Source organism: Lepidothrix coronata, unplaced genomic scaffold (genome assembly GCF_001604755.1).
Source record: "Lepidothrix coronata isolate B3197 unplaced genomic scaffold, Lepidothrix_coronata-1.0 Scaffold85, whole genome shotgun sequence".
Taxonomy (NCBI): Eukaryota; Metazoa; Chordata; class Aves; order Passeriformes; family Pipridae; genus Lepidothrix; species Lepidothrix coronata.
Genome location: NW_016690265.1, coordinates 3,473,547 through 3,490,555, shown reverse-complemented (window position 1 = coordinate 3,490,555; position 17,009 = coordinate 3,473,547). Strand labels below are relative to the sequence as shown.

General features: G+C 39.9%; 1 protein-coding gene across 4 annotated transcripts in view; it reads right to left on the bottom strand.

Moving 5' to 3' along the window:
- Positions 1 to 15,013, bottom strand: part of HTT (huntingtin) — an 80,341-nt gene extending 65,328 nt beyond the window's left edge. For all 4 annotated transcript variants that reach the window (XM_017820721.1, XM_017820722.1, XM_017820724.1 and 1 more), the window contains exons 1-8: positions 14,862 to 15,013; positions 8,953 to 9,036; positions 8,391 to 8,511; positions 4,738 to 4,797; positions 2,567 to 2,646; positions 2,014 to 2,152; positions 1,622 to 1,763; positions 34 to 212 (exon numbers count right to left, since the gene is read on the bottom strand). In XM_017820721.1, coding sequence (XP_017676210.1) covers positions 34 to 212; positions 1,622 to 1,763; positions 2,014 to 2,152; positions 2,567 to 2,646; positions 4,738 to 4,797; positions 8,391 to 8,511; positions 8,953 to 9,036; positions 14,862 to 14,962 — 906 coding nt within the window. In that variant the 5' untranslated portion in view covers positions 14,963 to 15,013. The remainder of the gene's footprint in view (positions 1 to 33; positions 213 to 1,621; positions 1,764 to 2,013; positions 2,153 to 2,566; positions 2,647 to 4,737; positions 4,798 to 8,390; positions 8,512 to 8,952; positions 9,037 to 14,861) is intronic.
- Between the last annotated feature and the right edge of the window lie 1,996 nt (positions 15,014 to 17,009).

The following is a 17,009-nucleotide window of genomic DNA, read 5'->3' as shown; positions in this document are numbered from 1 at the left end:
CTCTTCAGATAAGGGTTATTATTCATATTTTACCTGTATAAGTTGTTCTGGTGAAGGTGAAATCTCTGTTTCTTTCCTTGTTACGCCAAAACTGCCTTTCAAGCTGGTATCTTTTACTTGTTGTTGCAATAAAGGTATGAGATACCTCAGTGTAAGTAAAACCCCCAGAATTAAAAGAGTAGGACGATCTTCTTCTACAGGAACCAACAAGCCTGAGGATAGAAATGAAGCAGACAATCACTTACTGACAGTGTTTAGTTTCGACACAAATGTTATCTCATGCAGTCCATATAATGGTTTCTTTAAATAAAAAACTCAAAACAACCTAGCAGCAAATTAAGAATGCTTTCTAAACACAGAAACATTTGAAAATACATCATTAATATTCCTGACAATTAGTTAAAGCAACATGGAAGAATGATCAGAGGATCTCGTATCACCTTCTCTGTTCCCTACCTCTTTTTACTCCATAAAAACACAACAAATTTTCTGGTTTTTTATACCTGAGGCTTTCACCAAGTGATTCAAACTCTCTTCCTCCTCTCACCTGCTCCTGTATTCACTTGGCAGTTTATGGCCAAACATAATTCCGTCACACACATGCACTACCATCCTAATGAGAGACATTTACACTTTGCCCCTTCCATCAAGTATTGAGAAGCTTGTTCCATATATCTACCTCCTAATCACAGCCAACTCCAAAACATATTAAGAACAAATATAAGTTATGTAAGAAAACAAAACAGGGAGGGGGAAAAAAAATCAGAATCAATTCACGTTGTTCCTATCAGTTCTTCTGTCTGAATTCTGTACCACTGCCAGGACATTATCACACATCACCTTAAAGGGAGGAAAGTCACAATGTGGCATTTGAATTTTTCTCATGTTTTTGAAAGCAGCAAGGCTGACACAATAGTGCCTTTTGTATCTGTTGGTCATCCTTACCTCTCCTTTTGCAATATAGTCTACATACTAAAGAACCCTTTCTCAGTAAAAAAACTGAGGCATGTTTCTTCTGAAATCCAGAGAAGCTTCTCAACATGAGTTGCAAAGCAACTCAAAGACCATGCAAATTTCCCAGCTGAAGAAATATGGAAGCAATATCTGATGGAAAGTTGTGTGCTTTTAAATAGAAAAAAAAAATTCCATTTCTCGTCTAAGTCAGACCAGAATCTACATGGTGGTATTTCTAAAAAAGGTTACAGGGTATGTGTTCATGGTCCAGAACACAGCAGTCATATCCTTCACCTCAGACCTGCTGAACTCATAACTAACAACCAAGGTGATAAACCATGCAAGTCTTCAGATTCCTGACCCTGAGCAAGTTCTCCCAGAATCCCAAGCACTCCTCATTTTCCAACAAGCTGTTTGCTTCCTGAACTTTAGTTTCTTCTTTTCAACGTTACTGATTAGCATTGCAACAGACAGAGAGATACAAGCAGCTTTAGAAATATCTTCATCTAACTTAACAGAAAATAGAGAAAGCATTAGCAGTGCCACTGGTAGTCTAAGTATCCTTGCTTTAACGGAAAACCTTCCACATATGGAAAGTGTCTTACATGGAAAAAGATGCCACGTTACTTACACACAAAACAAATTAATTTCCCCCCCCGAATCTTACCTAAAAGTACATTCAATAACCAGGCATAAAAATACTGTGTTCTCCGTGAATGCTGACAGATGCTCACTGCTGATCCTGCTGCCGTTCGACGGATAGTAGGGGAACTGGATTTAAGATTAGCTATGAAAGCCTTCAATAAAACCTAAAAACAAAGATACCTTACTTAACTTTTTATGAAGAAAAAAAAGAAGACAGAAGTGAATTAAGAAGTCCACAAAAGTATTTTTCATTTTTTATAAGCATTACTTCATGCACAACAACCAAGGGCAACTTCTGCCTTAATTCAGACAGGCAGCTGGAACATCGCTTGCTGTAACATCTGTCTGATAATGCTGACAGCTGACTATGCTTTGGGATATAACAGGAAGCACTAACAGGGTAAAGAAAAGTACCTTAATCTCATTGTCATTTGCAAAATTGCCGAATGCTGCCATGATTTTTGGTATTGCCGCAGCCAGAGTCTCCTGGACCGATTCTTCGGGTCTCTTACTTATCCGTGTCAGACAGGGCAAAAGGTTCACTAGGTATGGCCTAAGAACAGCAAAGGAGAAAAACTAATCTGAGATCAGAACAATGGAACCCATCTAACTATTTTGAATTCATACTCAAATTCTGTGGTATTATTAAATCATACAAAAATATACCTGTTAGCTATATAGAATGTAGGAAAAAAGGAAAATAAGTCTTCTAAATACAAGAATACAACTTAAAAACCACAAGGCATTGTCTTCATAAGTTTTTCCCCCTCTTCCCCACATTCATGTATAGCACAGAACTAAAACTCCATTAAAAGCTAACCAAATAAAGCTACTCCAGAGAGAATAAGGTGGTAGGAATTCCTCCAACCTCTTAATTTACATTTAAAACTTCAGAATAGTAACGTTTTGTTAATATCTGTATTTCTTTAAAAGTTCTTTGGGAAGTTCATTACTAGGGATGCATTACCTGCACTTTTGAGGCCGAACTAGATGGGCAAGCTCAGCAAATCTCCAGAGTGCAGCACGCAGACTTCTGGAAGCACCATTCTAGACAGAGCATGTAATTGTTACATTTTATCAAGCAAAACCATTTCCTAAAAAAATCTGCCTATAATATACAATATACAGTATGTATACTAGAGAATATATTTTACTTAAACAGATAAAAATGTAAGGTGTCTGGAAGCCATAAATTTCCCTTAGCCAAAAAGAAGTCAGCTCCATGACTACCTTCATTTTTTTCTAGCTGGTAATAGGAATTTTCTGAGTGACCCAAAAATGAATAATAAGCAACACCATGAAAGAGAAGGAAATGTCTGAGATCTCTACTCTGCTGAAATCTTCTTAAAATACCACAGAGAAAGGCATCAATCAACAAAGAAACACTGATGATATGAGAGTCTAAAAATCACTGGAACACTTGTAGAGATATAAATGCAGCAGAAAATTGACAGCAGTGAAGATATGCAAATAAATAACATTCAGCTTCTGAGCACACCAAAGGAAATAAATCAACATACTGATCTGTATCACTTCACAATGGCTTGACTGCTTAAGTTTAGTATCTATTTGCCTGTCAATGTGTTTGCAACAAACATGGGTAGAGTCCTTCCCAAATCTTCGTTCGCGAAGCCCAGCCATCATGATGATGATGATGATGATGATGATGATGATGATGATGATGATGATGATGATTTGCCTGTATTGACACCTTCAGTTGTGCACCTGACTTGAACCAGAATGCCCTTACATTAGTGTCTAAGGATATAGTACAGCTCCTTAGCACTGCTGGAAATAAAGAAAACTATGGAAGTCTAGGAGAAAGTGCCTATCTAATGCAGTTGAAACCCAATCAAAGTGCTTCTCAAATCAAGTCCCTCTGAAGACAGAGCTGAGATGTTTAAAAACTGTCATTTCTTTCTTTCTTTCTTTCACTCATGTATCAAAGGCTTGCAGTCTTTTTAGCATGACGAGAAAAAAATACTTGCATCTGAATTACAAAATGCACATTTTTCAGGTTCACAACCAAACAACAGATTCTGGCATGGCTCCTGAAGTGATCCAACTGATGCACAAAAAAACTTTAGTCTGGTGGGTGCTCCTGTTACCTCTCTCACACCTCTGTCATGAATCTGAGAGCACCTTTCAAGAAACACATGCCACCTGAACAACAAAATATTTCCTCCTGCAGCTGGTCACAATGTGCTAAAATTTCAGAGCAATTTATATGTTGGTTGTTTTCTGTTAATTAGGTATATGTCCATTTCCATACCCTCAAAAATATTGCATGACATTAAGGCACAACAATACAGTAAGATATTCCTACAGGGCCTACAAGTAGTCCAAATCTGCTGGAGGAAAGCTATGCACATTGCTTCTGTGACTTATTTTCTAGAGTTCTAGCATTCCTCTCCAAAAATAACAAAAAGCAATATTATTAGTGTGTGACAAATAACACCCATATTTTCTCTTTATACAAGCCTGATTCTATGTTTATAGTTGCAAGAGAGATGATTTCAGTAATATTGTCCTGAATGCAGCATTTCTCTTTTGCAGTCACAAACTTCAAAAAGGCTATTACTGAATTTCTTCCTGTGACCATAATTAAATTGTGACTTTTGGTGCCAAGAGAGATGCTTCAGTATTTTTTCTACGCCTCTGTAAGAAGCTGTAAGTACACATCACATATTCATAAAGTAGCTGTAGCAGGTCTTCAAGTCTTGATCAAATGATTCCTCCAAGAGGTTGTGTCAATTAAGAATGTCACTGTACTCCATCTACTTTTCTCCACCCTTTTGCTTCAAGTTGTTCTTTCCAGCTCAGTTAGTGGAGCAAACATCACGAACATGCCTTATTCCTTTGGGTTGGGAGCCACTAAGGTTAACTCAGACTGCTGTTCGCACCAAATGCTCACACATTTTCTGCCAGATAAGCTTTCAGGAGTGGTTAAATCTAAAAAACGGGGCCAACAGTGAAGAATTCAGTAGAAAAATACATTGCACAGTCACAAATCCTTCCAAAATGAAGCTTTGACCTTGATCTTAAAAGGCAAACCATTCATTTACATTAATGCTACATTCCAATATACCAAAACAGGTAATGAATACCGTATTTCAGAAGGACATGAAAGAAACTCACCTTTTTAATTTCTTTATATAGTTCTAACTGTAACCTGGGAAGATTGGAATCCATCAAAGCCTGCAACAAAATGCATTGAGAACACACTGTATCAGAGGGGAGGCAGTTTACAGGAACGACATTACACTTGCAATAGAACAGCTTCAAAAAAGGCGCAGAACTGTCTCTGTGTTTGATGTATGGTCCCTATATTTGATGTATAACCCTATATTTGATGTATAACCAGGAAAGCGATAAACACTGAGGAGGGACACCTTTATCCTTCATGCAAATGCAGACAAACTCCACAAACTATTTGTAGCTAATATTGACTGCTTTATCCACTCTACCTACAAAAGGCCATATGGGATCAGACTCCAAGCAGAGCCAACCCATCGTGCTTTCCAGCAATTGCCAGGAACAGATACTCAGGAATAGAACATTAAAACACAAGAATAGTATTCACCAAGCAGCAAGAGGCATCCCCTGCTATACACCCACACTGCCAAGCAGCCTACTACTATTTCTCAAACCAAAGCTGTATTTGTACCATTACCTTTAACAGCCCTTGAAAATCCCCTCTTTCACCAATCAGCCTATTTTTTGCATCCACTTAGTACCACAAGGTGTTCTGGACACCACAAGCGTCACTTCCCAAGATCTGATCAAGCACACAGGGACAGAGTACACCTTGTAGTTTGAACCTGCACTCTGGCTAAGAACCCACGTTTGTGAAATGAAAGTAAGCACTGAGAAGTAGTAATTTTCTGTTCACCTCAACTCTGCCGTTCTCTTTCTTTGAAGTATCAGAGAACACAGAAAATACAAAAACAGTTCTGCTATATATAATCTCTTCATGCAGAATAATCTGTATACATTTGGTTACCCTTTCCCTTCCAGTTTTCTCTCCAGTGTGTACTACTATTTCTGAACATTTCCACCACCCCTTCCTGAGAGGAGACGAGAGCTCCATGCAATGTGAAAGTGACTGCATCATGGGTTCATACACTGCCTTAACGTTTAATATTTAATTCTTTATTCCCCACTCAATAATTTATTAATTTCTAATTTTCTAACTGCCTTTCTGGCCACCAATCATTAAACTCTCATCTTCATGGCATTACTCAGGGTGACTACAAAATCTTATGATACACACTGAGCTGCAGGCCACAATTGCTTAAGCAGGGTTAGTGAAGTGCCTGTGGCTCCTCCAGACCACAACTTCCCCCAGCCTAAAACTGTATGCCCCAAAACTCCATTCACGCCAATTATACCAGTCAATTGTATAACTGGCCCAGAAAAATCCTACCTGGGTTGTATCTTTACATTAACATAAGCACCCCACTGTAGACTGGAGGTGCCTAAATGACAGCAGGTAGGACTTACTTGATAAAATTTAGTTTTTTATGAGATGTTCATTGTCCCTGTATATAAGGATATCAAGCAACATAAGAGGGCACCAATTACTATTTGGATTCAAGGCTAAGTTGTCCTTACAACACACCCAACTAGAGCAACTCTTGTTGCTGGTGTAAAACTATAATTTTAGCAGGCTAGAATTTAAAATGTCATCAGAAAAAATTGTAAGCACAGTCACTCTAAATAACTACAATAATAAAACCCAATTACTGAGACCAACTGTACTCCAATCTGTGTGAAGAGTCCCACCAGTATCATTAGCACAGAGAATACTACAACACTGTGCATCAGCTTCAGAAACAAGACAGCTTGACCTTACCCACAGAAAACTGGTAAACTCACAACTTGGTATTTTTTCTTTTAAAGGTATCACCAAGGTATCACCAAGGTTGTTTAAATTTTGAGCCATGTATGTTGTCTTTGAGGTTCTGACAGATAAGTGCAGTGATACTTAAAGATGACCTACAGAGTCCTTGTCTAAAGTTACGTGGTCAGCCTTGTCTAACACAGAAGTGTTAGTTTTTCAGTTAGACTAACGAGCATAAACTCCAGACACACAGTTACACAAGTAATGCTTACATCTATATTCTCCAATTTCAAGAGAGAAAATACAAAACATCTACCTAGCAAAAGAATTAGTCTCTAAAAACGCCTGAGGTACTAAAGAAAGCTGAACTTGGTCTAAAATGCAAGCTCAGGGGTCCAACACCTCTGTTCCACTCATCACAAGCATCACTGCAACTTGCACAACCAAAAATAAAACTGCACATCTTTTTGTCTCTGTATTTATACGCAAGAGTGTCTGCCTAAAGACTAAGTTGCTCACACACAGCATGAAACATAGAAACAGGATACAAGGTACAACCAGCTTCCATAACAGTCTGATACATCCATGTGGTTGGAATATCACACTGTTACCATTTCAGAGTTGTGACCAACTGGCAAGTCTAAGGACTGATAGAAGACTCTGTCATTTAAAATTGCTTTAATCTTTAAAAACAAAACCAACTACCATACAAGCATTTGGAAAAAAAAAATAACATTTTTCAAGTTACCTTCAACCATGCCAGAAAGCAACAATATTAAATAGATTAGGGAATTTATGAGGTAAGTTTTATATCAAGCATATGTAAGAGTTTCACAGAAAGTAGGAAGTAAGTTTGCATGTTTGCAGTTTCAGAGCATCTTTGAAAGCAAATTAAGTTAAATAATAGTGTATGCATTTTACAGAATGCTCTCCCACAAATGGAAAAATATTTAAATCAAAGTGAAAAGAGCAAAGTGTCACAGGGCAAAACAAAAAAGGAAGGCCCCTGCACTTCCTCATTCCCTATCATTATGGAATACACTACATAATGAGTAAGCTTTCTTCACACAACTTTCAGCCACAAGTTCAATCCCCAAAACTTAATTCCTTCAGATATCAAATAAACAGAACTCAACTGAGGAAATCCGTAAAGAAATAAGGATGCTTAGTTTGCTTGCTTCTGTGCACCCCTTCACGCTAAAGAAAATGATTATTTGCGTATTTCTAAAGCACTTGCATCAACTAAGTTAATTATGCAGGTACCTAAGGTTGACTTGAAGTTCAATTATTTCCAGGGAGTAAAAAAGGGCAAGTGAAGGCAAACCTGTCCTGAAAGCAGCAGCTCCAAAGATTTACTCAAAAGGTTCATTTTAAGATATTCTGAATCACGATTTAGACCTTGCCTGACCTCCTATGAATGCCCATCTGCTGTTCTCCAACAAGCCCTTCACTCTGGATCACAGTAGGGGAATAAACAATCTCCAGAACACCATATTTATTTGTCTCAGCAAATCACACTACCTGAATTGGGGCATACTACTAGCCCAGAATGAAAAGGCACTACAGCTTTCAAGCAGCTTTTAAATAATATTTTTACCTTTCCTCATGCTAAGTATCTTTATGTTTACAGAGCAATAACAGAGTATTTCTCCCACACAAGATGATTTTAGAAAAGCCAACATTCTTGTTTTGGTTAACTTGAAGAGAACAAAGTTAATGAACAACTCTACAAAAGACTAGATTGGAACAATCAATGACAGAAGACAAGTTAAATATGTTGATCTGGGCATTAGAAGCTCTCCTAAGAGCACGTACAGAACTTAGTAAAGAAGCTTACTTAGCCTCTTACATTATGAGGTATTATTGAAATAAGAAAAGCAACTGCAAGAACATTAGTGTGAACTCATACAGGACACTGCTCCAAGAAAAGGCAAAATGTGGTTCTTACTTTAATAACTTTATTAAGGCATTCATCAGCAACCATCCGGACGTCAGATTCTGCATCCTCACTGCACAGGAGAAAGAGTTCCATAGCAATGCCCAGCAGCTTCTGAAATTCTGGAGAATTTCTAAATAAACAAACATTAGAAAATTACAATGTGCACTCTGAAAAGGAAACACTACTGCTGTTTTTGAAGGAGTTTTATAATCCAGCTACACATATATTATACACACTTACACAGGAGGAGAAGACATACAGTGTATTAAAACACTTCATTAGGAGCTGGGAGATCATTTCCCTGCTCTTTCCTACATAACCTGGCCAAGTATTTGACCTCTGTGCCTAAGTTTCTCTGTCTGCAGTAGAAGGATAATGCCTACTCTACCAACAGTTAAAACAAAAGTACTTCTTCAACTTCTTGGGATGGTTAAAAGCACAAAACCATGCCATTTCAATTTTAAACAGAAGTTCAGCACTTAAAACCAGCAATTATCAGGAATCCTCCAAATAGGTAACACTACAAAGTTGCTATTCATCCTAATGCAATAAATTAAAGACATTGTCTTACCTCAAAGACTGAGCAACGATGTTTTCACATATTGTTAGACAATGGTTCACTCGATCTTTCTTGGTAGCTGAAAGTTCTTTCTTTCTAAAGGAAGAAAATAATGACAATGAGTCTGAAACAAGAGTTCAAAAGTGACCATTGAAACACTCTTGCTGGAGCAGCATCTAATGATTATACACGAAAAAGATGCACTTTCTGGTCATTAGACAAACAGCTATATACCAACCACCTGTAACCCCAGGACCTCNATATGCCAACTGCTGCTGAGAGCAGGTAGGACACAAGCAAAGGGAAGGACACAAGCTTAGAAAGACAATAAACCATTTAACAGGGAATATCATATTAATTCTATAATTTTCACTGAGAAAACATTCGGGAAAGAAAAATGAAGAAGAGTAAATGGAAAGGAAAGAAAAAGTGGAGCAGACCTAGAACAAAGTGAAAATAAAAGAAACTGATAGAATGAAAAACGTTGGGGAAAAGAAGCCATGAGAACAAAAAATACCATTTTTAAAAAGACCTTCCTCATACATAATATCATCTTAGACTTTTTTGTCTGCCAAGGTCTTGAACTTGAGTTCTATTAAATGGACCATATTGTATCTGAACTGCAAAAGATGACAAAGCAATCCAATCATAGACTACATTCCTCCAAATGGTAATTACAAAAATAGCAAAGCTCAAGGTACAGTCTCTGCCCATCGAGAATAATGTCTCTACAGTAACACTTGGTATAGCCCAGAGTGTACAAGAAAGAGAATAAAATTCACAAAATCAAAGGATGTGCATCCACAAATAATGCAGAGCACAATATGAAAAGCTTCTACTTCACAAAATCTGTTTAACATTCACTTCAGCATGACATAAGCTCTTGAAATAGCAGCTCTTCCCTGCTCCACCCCCAACAAAGGAACTGAGAACAGAGAGCGAGACAGGCTCTCAACCATGACTGTGAAATTTTTTTTCAGCGTGCAGTATCTCCTACTCCTAACTTTACTGACACAGAATCACTTCTAGGAAAGCAGATGTTACTTTTAAATAATTAAGCAGTAGCAACACTAGAGCAAAACCACACACCCAAAGGTACTTTTCCTCAGTCTGTTTCACAATAAGGAGTTACCAGCTCCTTCACTTACATTCACAGAGAATCTTCCTTTTTGCTTTTCAAGTGAAAACTGATCACCTGTATTTTTAGTATATAATTTTCAGTCTTAGCAAAAAATAGCAAAACTCATCAAACAGCAAAACAGTGTCTCTGAACTAGAAGCTGGAAAAACATGTGAACAGCCTTAAGTTGCATTAATATCATTACCACAACATTAAGGACCAATAGCAAGTAGCCAATGAGCACAGTAAATTAAGATAACTCAAAATACAGTGTTTGACAATTTATTTTTTTTTTAAGAATTACACTGTAATATTTAAGAGCTTTAGCTCAAATAATAGTACGGTTTTGGAAAAAGTCATTCTTTGCCAGTATCTCTGTCCTTTTTCTTCCATCAGGCTGGAAGTGGGGGGTTGAAAAGTGTTACGTTATTCCCAAGATTTCAGTTTTTCCCACAAAGATCTTCTCATCTCATCTCATCCCAGAAATACCTTCCGTTTTTAGAAGTTTAAGGAATAGCTCTGAACAAGGCCATTTTTCCATTATGGTTTGGCAGCACTTTATTTAGGCAAGCTACAGCATTCCTCAAAGAGGATCCCTTCTTGGGCTTGTGCTCTTAAGCCACTGGCAGAACATGAGCAGACAACCTGAATTTGACCAAGATACACAATGTCTTTCTCTCCCTCTTGAAAAAGCACCAGAGTCTTCAGCAGCATTTCAGATCATCTGTAACAACACATCAAATACTCCCCAAGATGCCCATCTGATTTCACAACGTCAGCACCACTGATGTGAACAGCCACCTCGGAAAATAAATCATTTCACCTTTCAGGATAATTTTGCCCAGCATTGCCCACGTCTCTTATGAGCACCATTTTCAGCACACATTCAACCCAAAAATAGAACAGGCACATCTGAACTTGCACATAAGCTCAGTATTCCAGATACAAAACACATTAAAGATACTGCTGAATGAGACTGCTTTCAGAATAAAGTTCTTTATTATCTACACATAATATAGCCCTGAGCAAGACAGGCTCTGCTGTTCAATACTGCTCAGACTAATAGGGATCAATCTCTCGGGCAGATACCTGTAAACAGAGAGCTCAACTAACATTTAATCTACCACTGAAAATTTTGCTGAAACAACTAACTTAAAAATTAAAAAAGGCCTGGCTAGAGAAAATTTAAATTCTAAAGAAATTATTTAAGGAAATGAAAAGTGGAAGGAAAGCCACAATGTATATCACGTGCATGCACACATTTTCTGTGCCTACAGAGGGAGAAGGGTAACAGAACAGGATCTAGAGAGAACATATGATTTTTTTTATCTAAAAAACAAAAATAAAGCTCTATTCAGAAGTATCATGAAGTCTGGAGGCAAACTGCTGATGAGCATACCCGGGGGGCAGCAACAGCATCACACATTTGATGAATCAAATCTAATGAATAACAGAAGGCAGGAGATACTGGAAGTAGCAGTTATCTACAGGAAAGCTTCATCTCACATGCAGAGGAGTTTAATCTCCTGCCTACTTCTACACACCATCTCTAGCCAGGAAGATTAATGAACAACGTAAGAAAACCATCAAGCCTGGATAATTTTCCCCTCTGAGTCCTGATGAGCTGACTACAAAGAGATGCAGCTCAACAATGCCAATTTTTATTAGACCTTGAAATTAAGGGTATGTTACCAGTAGAGAAGTTCTAAAGCTGAACTAGCAATAAGAAAAAGGGCCAAACCAAACGGCTTGACATTAATCTTAAAAAAAAATAACAGGAAACTAAAAGCTACTCTATTAATAACAAACAGAAGTATGAGGGGGTGAAGAAACAAACTAAGTTCAAATATGGGAGACAATTGAAACAATGTGTATTAACACAGGCAATGATGGGTAGTCAAGTTAACTAGAACTGGTCTACTAGACACTTTAGAAATGCTAATTCCAAAAACACCATCTAGGAACCACCACTGTCAGGCAGGGTAATATGTATTATCCACACTGTTCACATGGTCTTCAACGAAGCAAAAATTCACGATAGGCATCCATACAGCACTAATCAAGCCAATCTGTGACCACAGCTCCAGGTAAAAATAAAAAAAGCAGAAAAACTGGTGAGTACAGAAAAAAGCATATTGTTGGAGAGCACTTGGGCTTTTGCAGCACCTTTTGCTGTATCAGTAATGGTTAGAATCAAGTGTTTTAAAAAAAAAAATTAAAAAAATTACAATAATTGTCTATTAGAACAAGTTGACAAGAGAAAAGGTGAGGAATCTACTTTTGGATTAACCAAATAAAAGCTAAATACCTCTCCAGAAGAAACACTAATAAGTCATTCTCTCAGCTGATAAGAAGTAAAAATTAATAAAATGTAAAATATAGGATGTGTGATGACCTGTCTGCTTTTTAGTTTCAGTGAGTAAACTCTGAATTTTTACATCATACTAATAAAATTCTAAGTTAGTGGGAGCTTTGTAATACAAAACACAACACCCAATTTAAAACAAAATCGAAGAGTCTGAAAAAGATAAAAATGGATAAGGAAGAAAATCAGATGCCTCAGCAGAAGTGCATAGAAGCAATATGACAGAGAGCTCAAGTTAAGTTTCAGTAGAAGGGAAAAAAAAACCCCACAAGAGATAACAGAAGGGACCAAACACTGACATCTGACTGTAATGCATAATATAAGCATAACACATGATTATTGCTGATTAAAATCTCTCAAAACAGAAAAAGCTCTGACCTTCTTGGTAAAAGCTTGGATTTGATTAATATTTTAATAAAAAAGTAAAGACAGGATATCAATATTATCAAAAGTTCTGGAGTCATTGTCTTATAGCAAAGTGAAGAAAAACATGGATACATGTTGTGCAAACAATAAATTCTTCTCTACCCCATCTCTCTGATCTTAAAACATTTCACAGCAGGAGACAGCCCTCAGTAGGACACAGGATCCAGACAGAACTACAAAATATTAAAGTGCTATTTACAAAGAACCATAAGGAAAATAAACACAGAGACAATTTTCCTTTCCAGTCCATTACAAACAAGAAAAAATAAATGCAGACAGTGTTGTGAATTACATCCAAGATGTCACCTGCCATTTCACTACAAGTTTGGGAAGCCTCAGCAAAGGCTGTTACAATGGCCTTTCACTGGCTTTTATGAGGCTCAGAGCTGTCACTAAATTTGTACTGCTCCTGGGGGCATGCAATCCCATCAGCTTCCTGAAAACACAGCCTATTTTTAAACACAAAGCAAAGTCAACAAGGACAACTACAACACTAATTTTTTAATGTTCAGAGTAGAATATGCCTAAATTTAGACCACCCAAACCAAGCATGATATTCCTCAGCAAGCATCACAAAGAATTTTCAGGATTTTCTCTTGAAGTACCACAACCTGTCTCATCAGTAACTTTCTAGACAGACTTTTTGAACTGCATATAGGAAAGACTAGAAATAGATGGTCATCCATCCTTCATGTCACCCAAAGTATTAGTATAAAAAATGCACAACAGTAAGTTATCTAAAAACAATCAGCTCTTGAAGATGAGCTTTTTCACCTATTATGCACCAAGTGTGACGACGCATTAAGACTATTTGAGACAACACTCTCCAAACAGAAACAGTCCCAACAGTGATAATTTAGTTGGCAACTGTACCAGAGTGTGCTGTGGGAGCAGGTGGCCCAGAGCCCGGAGCCGCTGCTTCGCTTCCTCTGCCAGCACCGTGTGAAACCACCAATTTAGGAGTTACCTGCTCCCCAACCCTTCTGCTTCCCCCATCTCCCCAATAGCTGGAGAAGAAGTAACAGTGTGACTCATGTCTTTATCCTGTCTTTGCACCTGCTCAATAAAAGCTATTTCAGACGACGCAAATGAAAGGGGCAGCACTTTGGTACTGAACAGCTCCTTGTCCTCCAATAATGCCTCCTGATGGGACACCAGAGCATCTCATAGATACAATGCATTTGTCCCTTATGCTTAAGAAAGCAAAAGAGTATCAGGAATGTTTAAGCTAATCCCTCTCAGGTCTCTGCACAGCAAGTCACAGCACAAGACTTTAAAAGAAGTTTATCGCAAACAGACATATCCACAGCAACTCCTTTCAAACCTTTCAGAGCTCAGACTTAACTCCATTCAACTTTTGAATTCATAAATGTTAATGCTTGTTTTTAACTCCAACATGAACTTTCAGGGCACTGTTCTGACAAGACCGAAGAAAATCAACCAAGTGACAATTGACACTCTTAAAGATATGAAAGTGAACTACAGAATGGAAGAAATTTCTCTTGGTCTGCCTTGAATCCTTATTTCAAGAAACTTGTATAATCAGCTGAAGAGAGCTCAGTGAAAAGACACTCACGCAGAAAGAATCAAGCATTGAAAAACAAGGTTTATGAGGGAGGATTTCGAGAGTTACCAGAAAACAAAAGGTTGAAAGGAGTGCTTTAAGTTACGCTTAAGGGGTTTTGCCTTTTTTTGCAGCAGTGTTTCAGCCGAAAATAAGGTTCTCCTTCCTAGACCCAGCCTGTGAAACCCACACAGCACCACTGTATCCCCCGTTCATCACCCGCACCGCTGCATTTTCAAACGTGCTCCCCCTGAAAGTTACTCCGCACTTAAACTTCAGCAGAGTCGGCGGCAGTAGCAGCAGCACCCGGACAGGTCTGCGGAGCCGCCTCCTGCCCAGGACGGGGCAGCGCCGGGGCCGAGCGGAGGTGGCGGGGCGGCCGCCCGGGCCCGGGCGGGGCGAGGGACGCGCGCGAGGACCCCCCAGACCCGGGCATGGGGCACTCACGGTCTCTGCAGCGGCTCCTCGGGCAGGGCAGCCGGGCCCTGCTGCTGCTGGAAGGAGCGCAGGGACTCGAACGCCTTCGTCAGCTTCTCCATGGTGGCCATGTCCGCTTCGCCCGCGCCGCCGGCACCGGCCCGCGCTCAGACCCGCCCTCTCGAGGGCGCCCCAGCGGGCCCGAGCGCTGTCTCACCGCCGCTGCCGCCGCCCCTGCCCCGCTGCCGCCGCAGTGCCGGCGCTGCGCGGGCCCGGGCCCGTCACAGCCGCGATGAATGGGGCGGGCGCTGCCCGGGGCCGCGGCTGCCTCCCGTCCGCCCCGCCGCCATCTTGGACCCGTCCCGGCGGCCCCCGCGTCGCCGCCGCCCCGCCCCCATCGGGCCGCCCCGCCCACCCCGGCCCGGCGTCACGCGCGGGCACGCGGCAAAGGGGCGGAGAAACAGGGAGAGTGACAGCCACTCTGCCCAATCAGAGAGCGGACCCCGCCCCTCCCCGCGCGCCGGAGCCGGGGGTTGGCGCCGGGTCCCAGAGGCCGCCCGGCGCTGCTCCGCGGCGCCCCCTGGTGGCGGAAGGCGGCCGTGACCCGCGGCCCGTGAGGGGCCGGACACCCACACCTTCCTCAGGGGGTACTCCTCGCACTCGTACAGCACACGCTAAACACACAGGATACAACAGACAGTAAACAACATTTAAATAATTGATTAGATCACTAAGCACTTAAAAATAAAATCAACAATATTGTGAACTTTCCAATTATAACCACTGATTTTAATACATCCACTCGCTGAATACAGATTGTAAATGTCAGCTGATGAGACCTCGTAATTCAACTTATATCTCAAACACATGAAACTGGGTGCCAGCAATGGAAATGGAGAACAGCTCTTGGAACTATTAAGAAAATAAATTTCCAGTAATTGCACTTGGTTATTGGTAGCACATATGAACAAAAGAAGCAAAGCTCATGTCTGTGAATATTCAGGCCAACAGAAGTCATCACAGATCACATTCCTGCCAAATATTCAGTAACTCAGCGCTCTGCCAGATAACTTTATTAGCATGTTAATAAAAGACAAACCATTTGAAACATTCCTCTGCAGTAAACCTATCCACAGTACTGAAAGCAATTCAACTTAGAGCAAACCCCTATTTCATTATAAACGTGTAACAAAATGTGAGCTTCTAAGGTGAAAAAAAATTATATTTTTCTCCGATAAAGCTTGCAGAAAGGTTTCTCTGGAACATGTGGATGATCATGAATTTTTTATTTAGCAAATGATACACGATAGAAGGTGACAGCAGAGCTGGAATGCTGCACACACTGTTAATTGCATGTGTCACTCCACACTTTCAAATAAACTTAAGCACATTAAGAAGAGCATAAGCTCTTATAAAAGATTAAACAAGCCACCAACCAAGTCGGTCCTTGCAAGCCTGCTCTGAAGCTTTAGATCAAATGTGTGCCAGTCCCCCATGGGCTGCTGACTCACTGGCAGGAGCGCCGAGGCACTGCCTGCCCACGAGCACATCCCTCTTTGTTCTTCTTGTCCTTCCGAACCGGATCGGCAGTGGGAGCCCTCTGGCTCATTGAGCAGGAGTTGAGACAACTGTAAGACAACTGGGGGGCATCAGGTTTTTCTTCAGTGAGTACCTTTATCAGTAGGTACTCCCAATCCAAATTTACTGCCCTGTGGTTTTGCATGTATCGTGTCACTGATCCTGCCCCACAAACAGCCGCACTGGCAAAAATAAAGTCATGTAAAACAGGCAAGGGGCAAGAAAAAGTAGGCAGGGTTAGAAATGGACATTTTTGTAAAGTTAGCATTACCTCAAAGAAAAATAAAGTCACAATTCCAATGCATTAACAGTGCACACCTTAAAGATTATATGAAATTTAGTGGATGACAATGAAATAATCTCAGCCTCTCGGAGAAAAAAAAAAGGAACATGCTCTTACCTTGTCTATAAGGTTACCTCTGAAACTAATGTTTTTAAGAACAGGTTGGACAAGCATGTCAGGAATATTTTTCACTGTCCTGAAGTCACACTTTGGCCAGTATTTCTGCATTTCTGTGAACGATTCACGAGGTAATTGGTACTACTCAAATAATCCAACAGACTTCACAAGACTGCTGGCCCACATGGTTTGACATACGC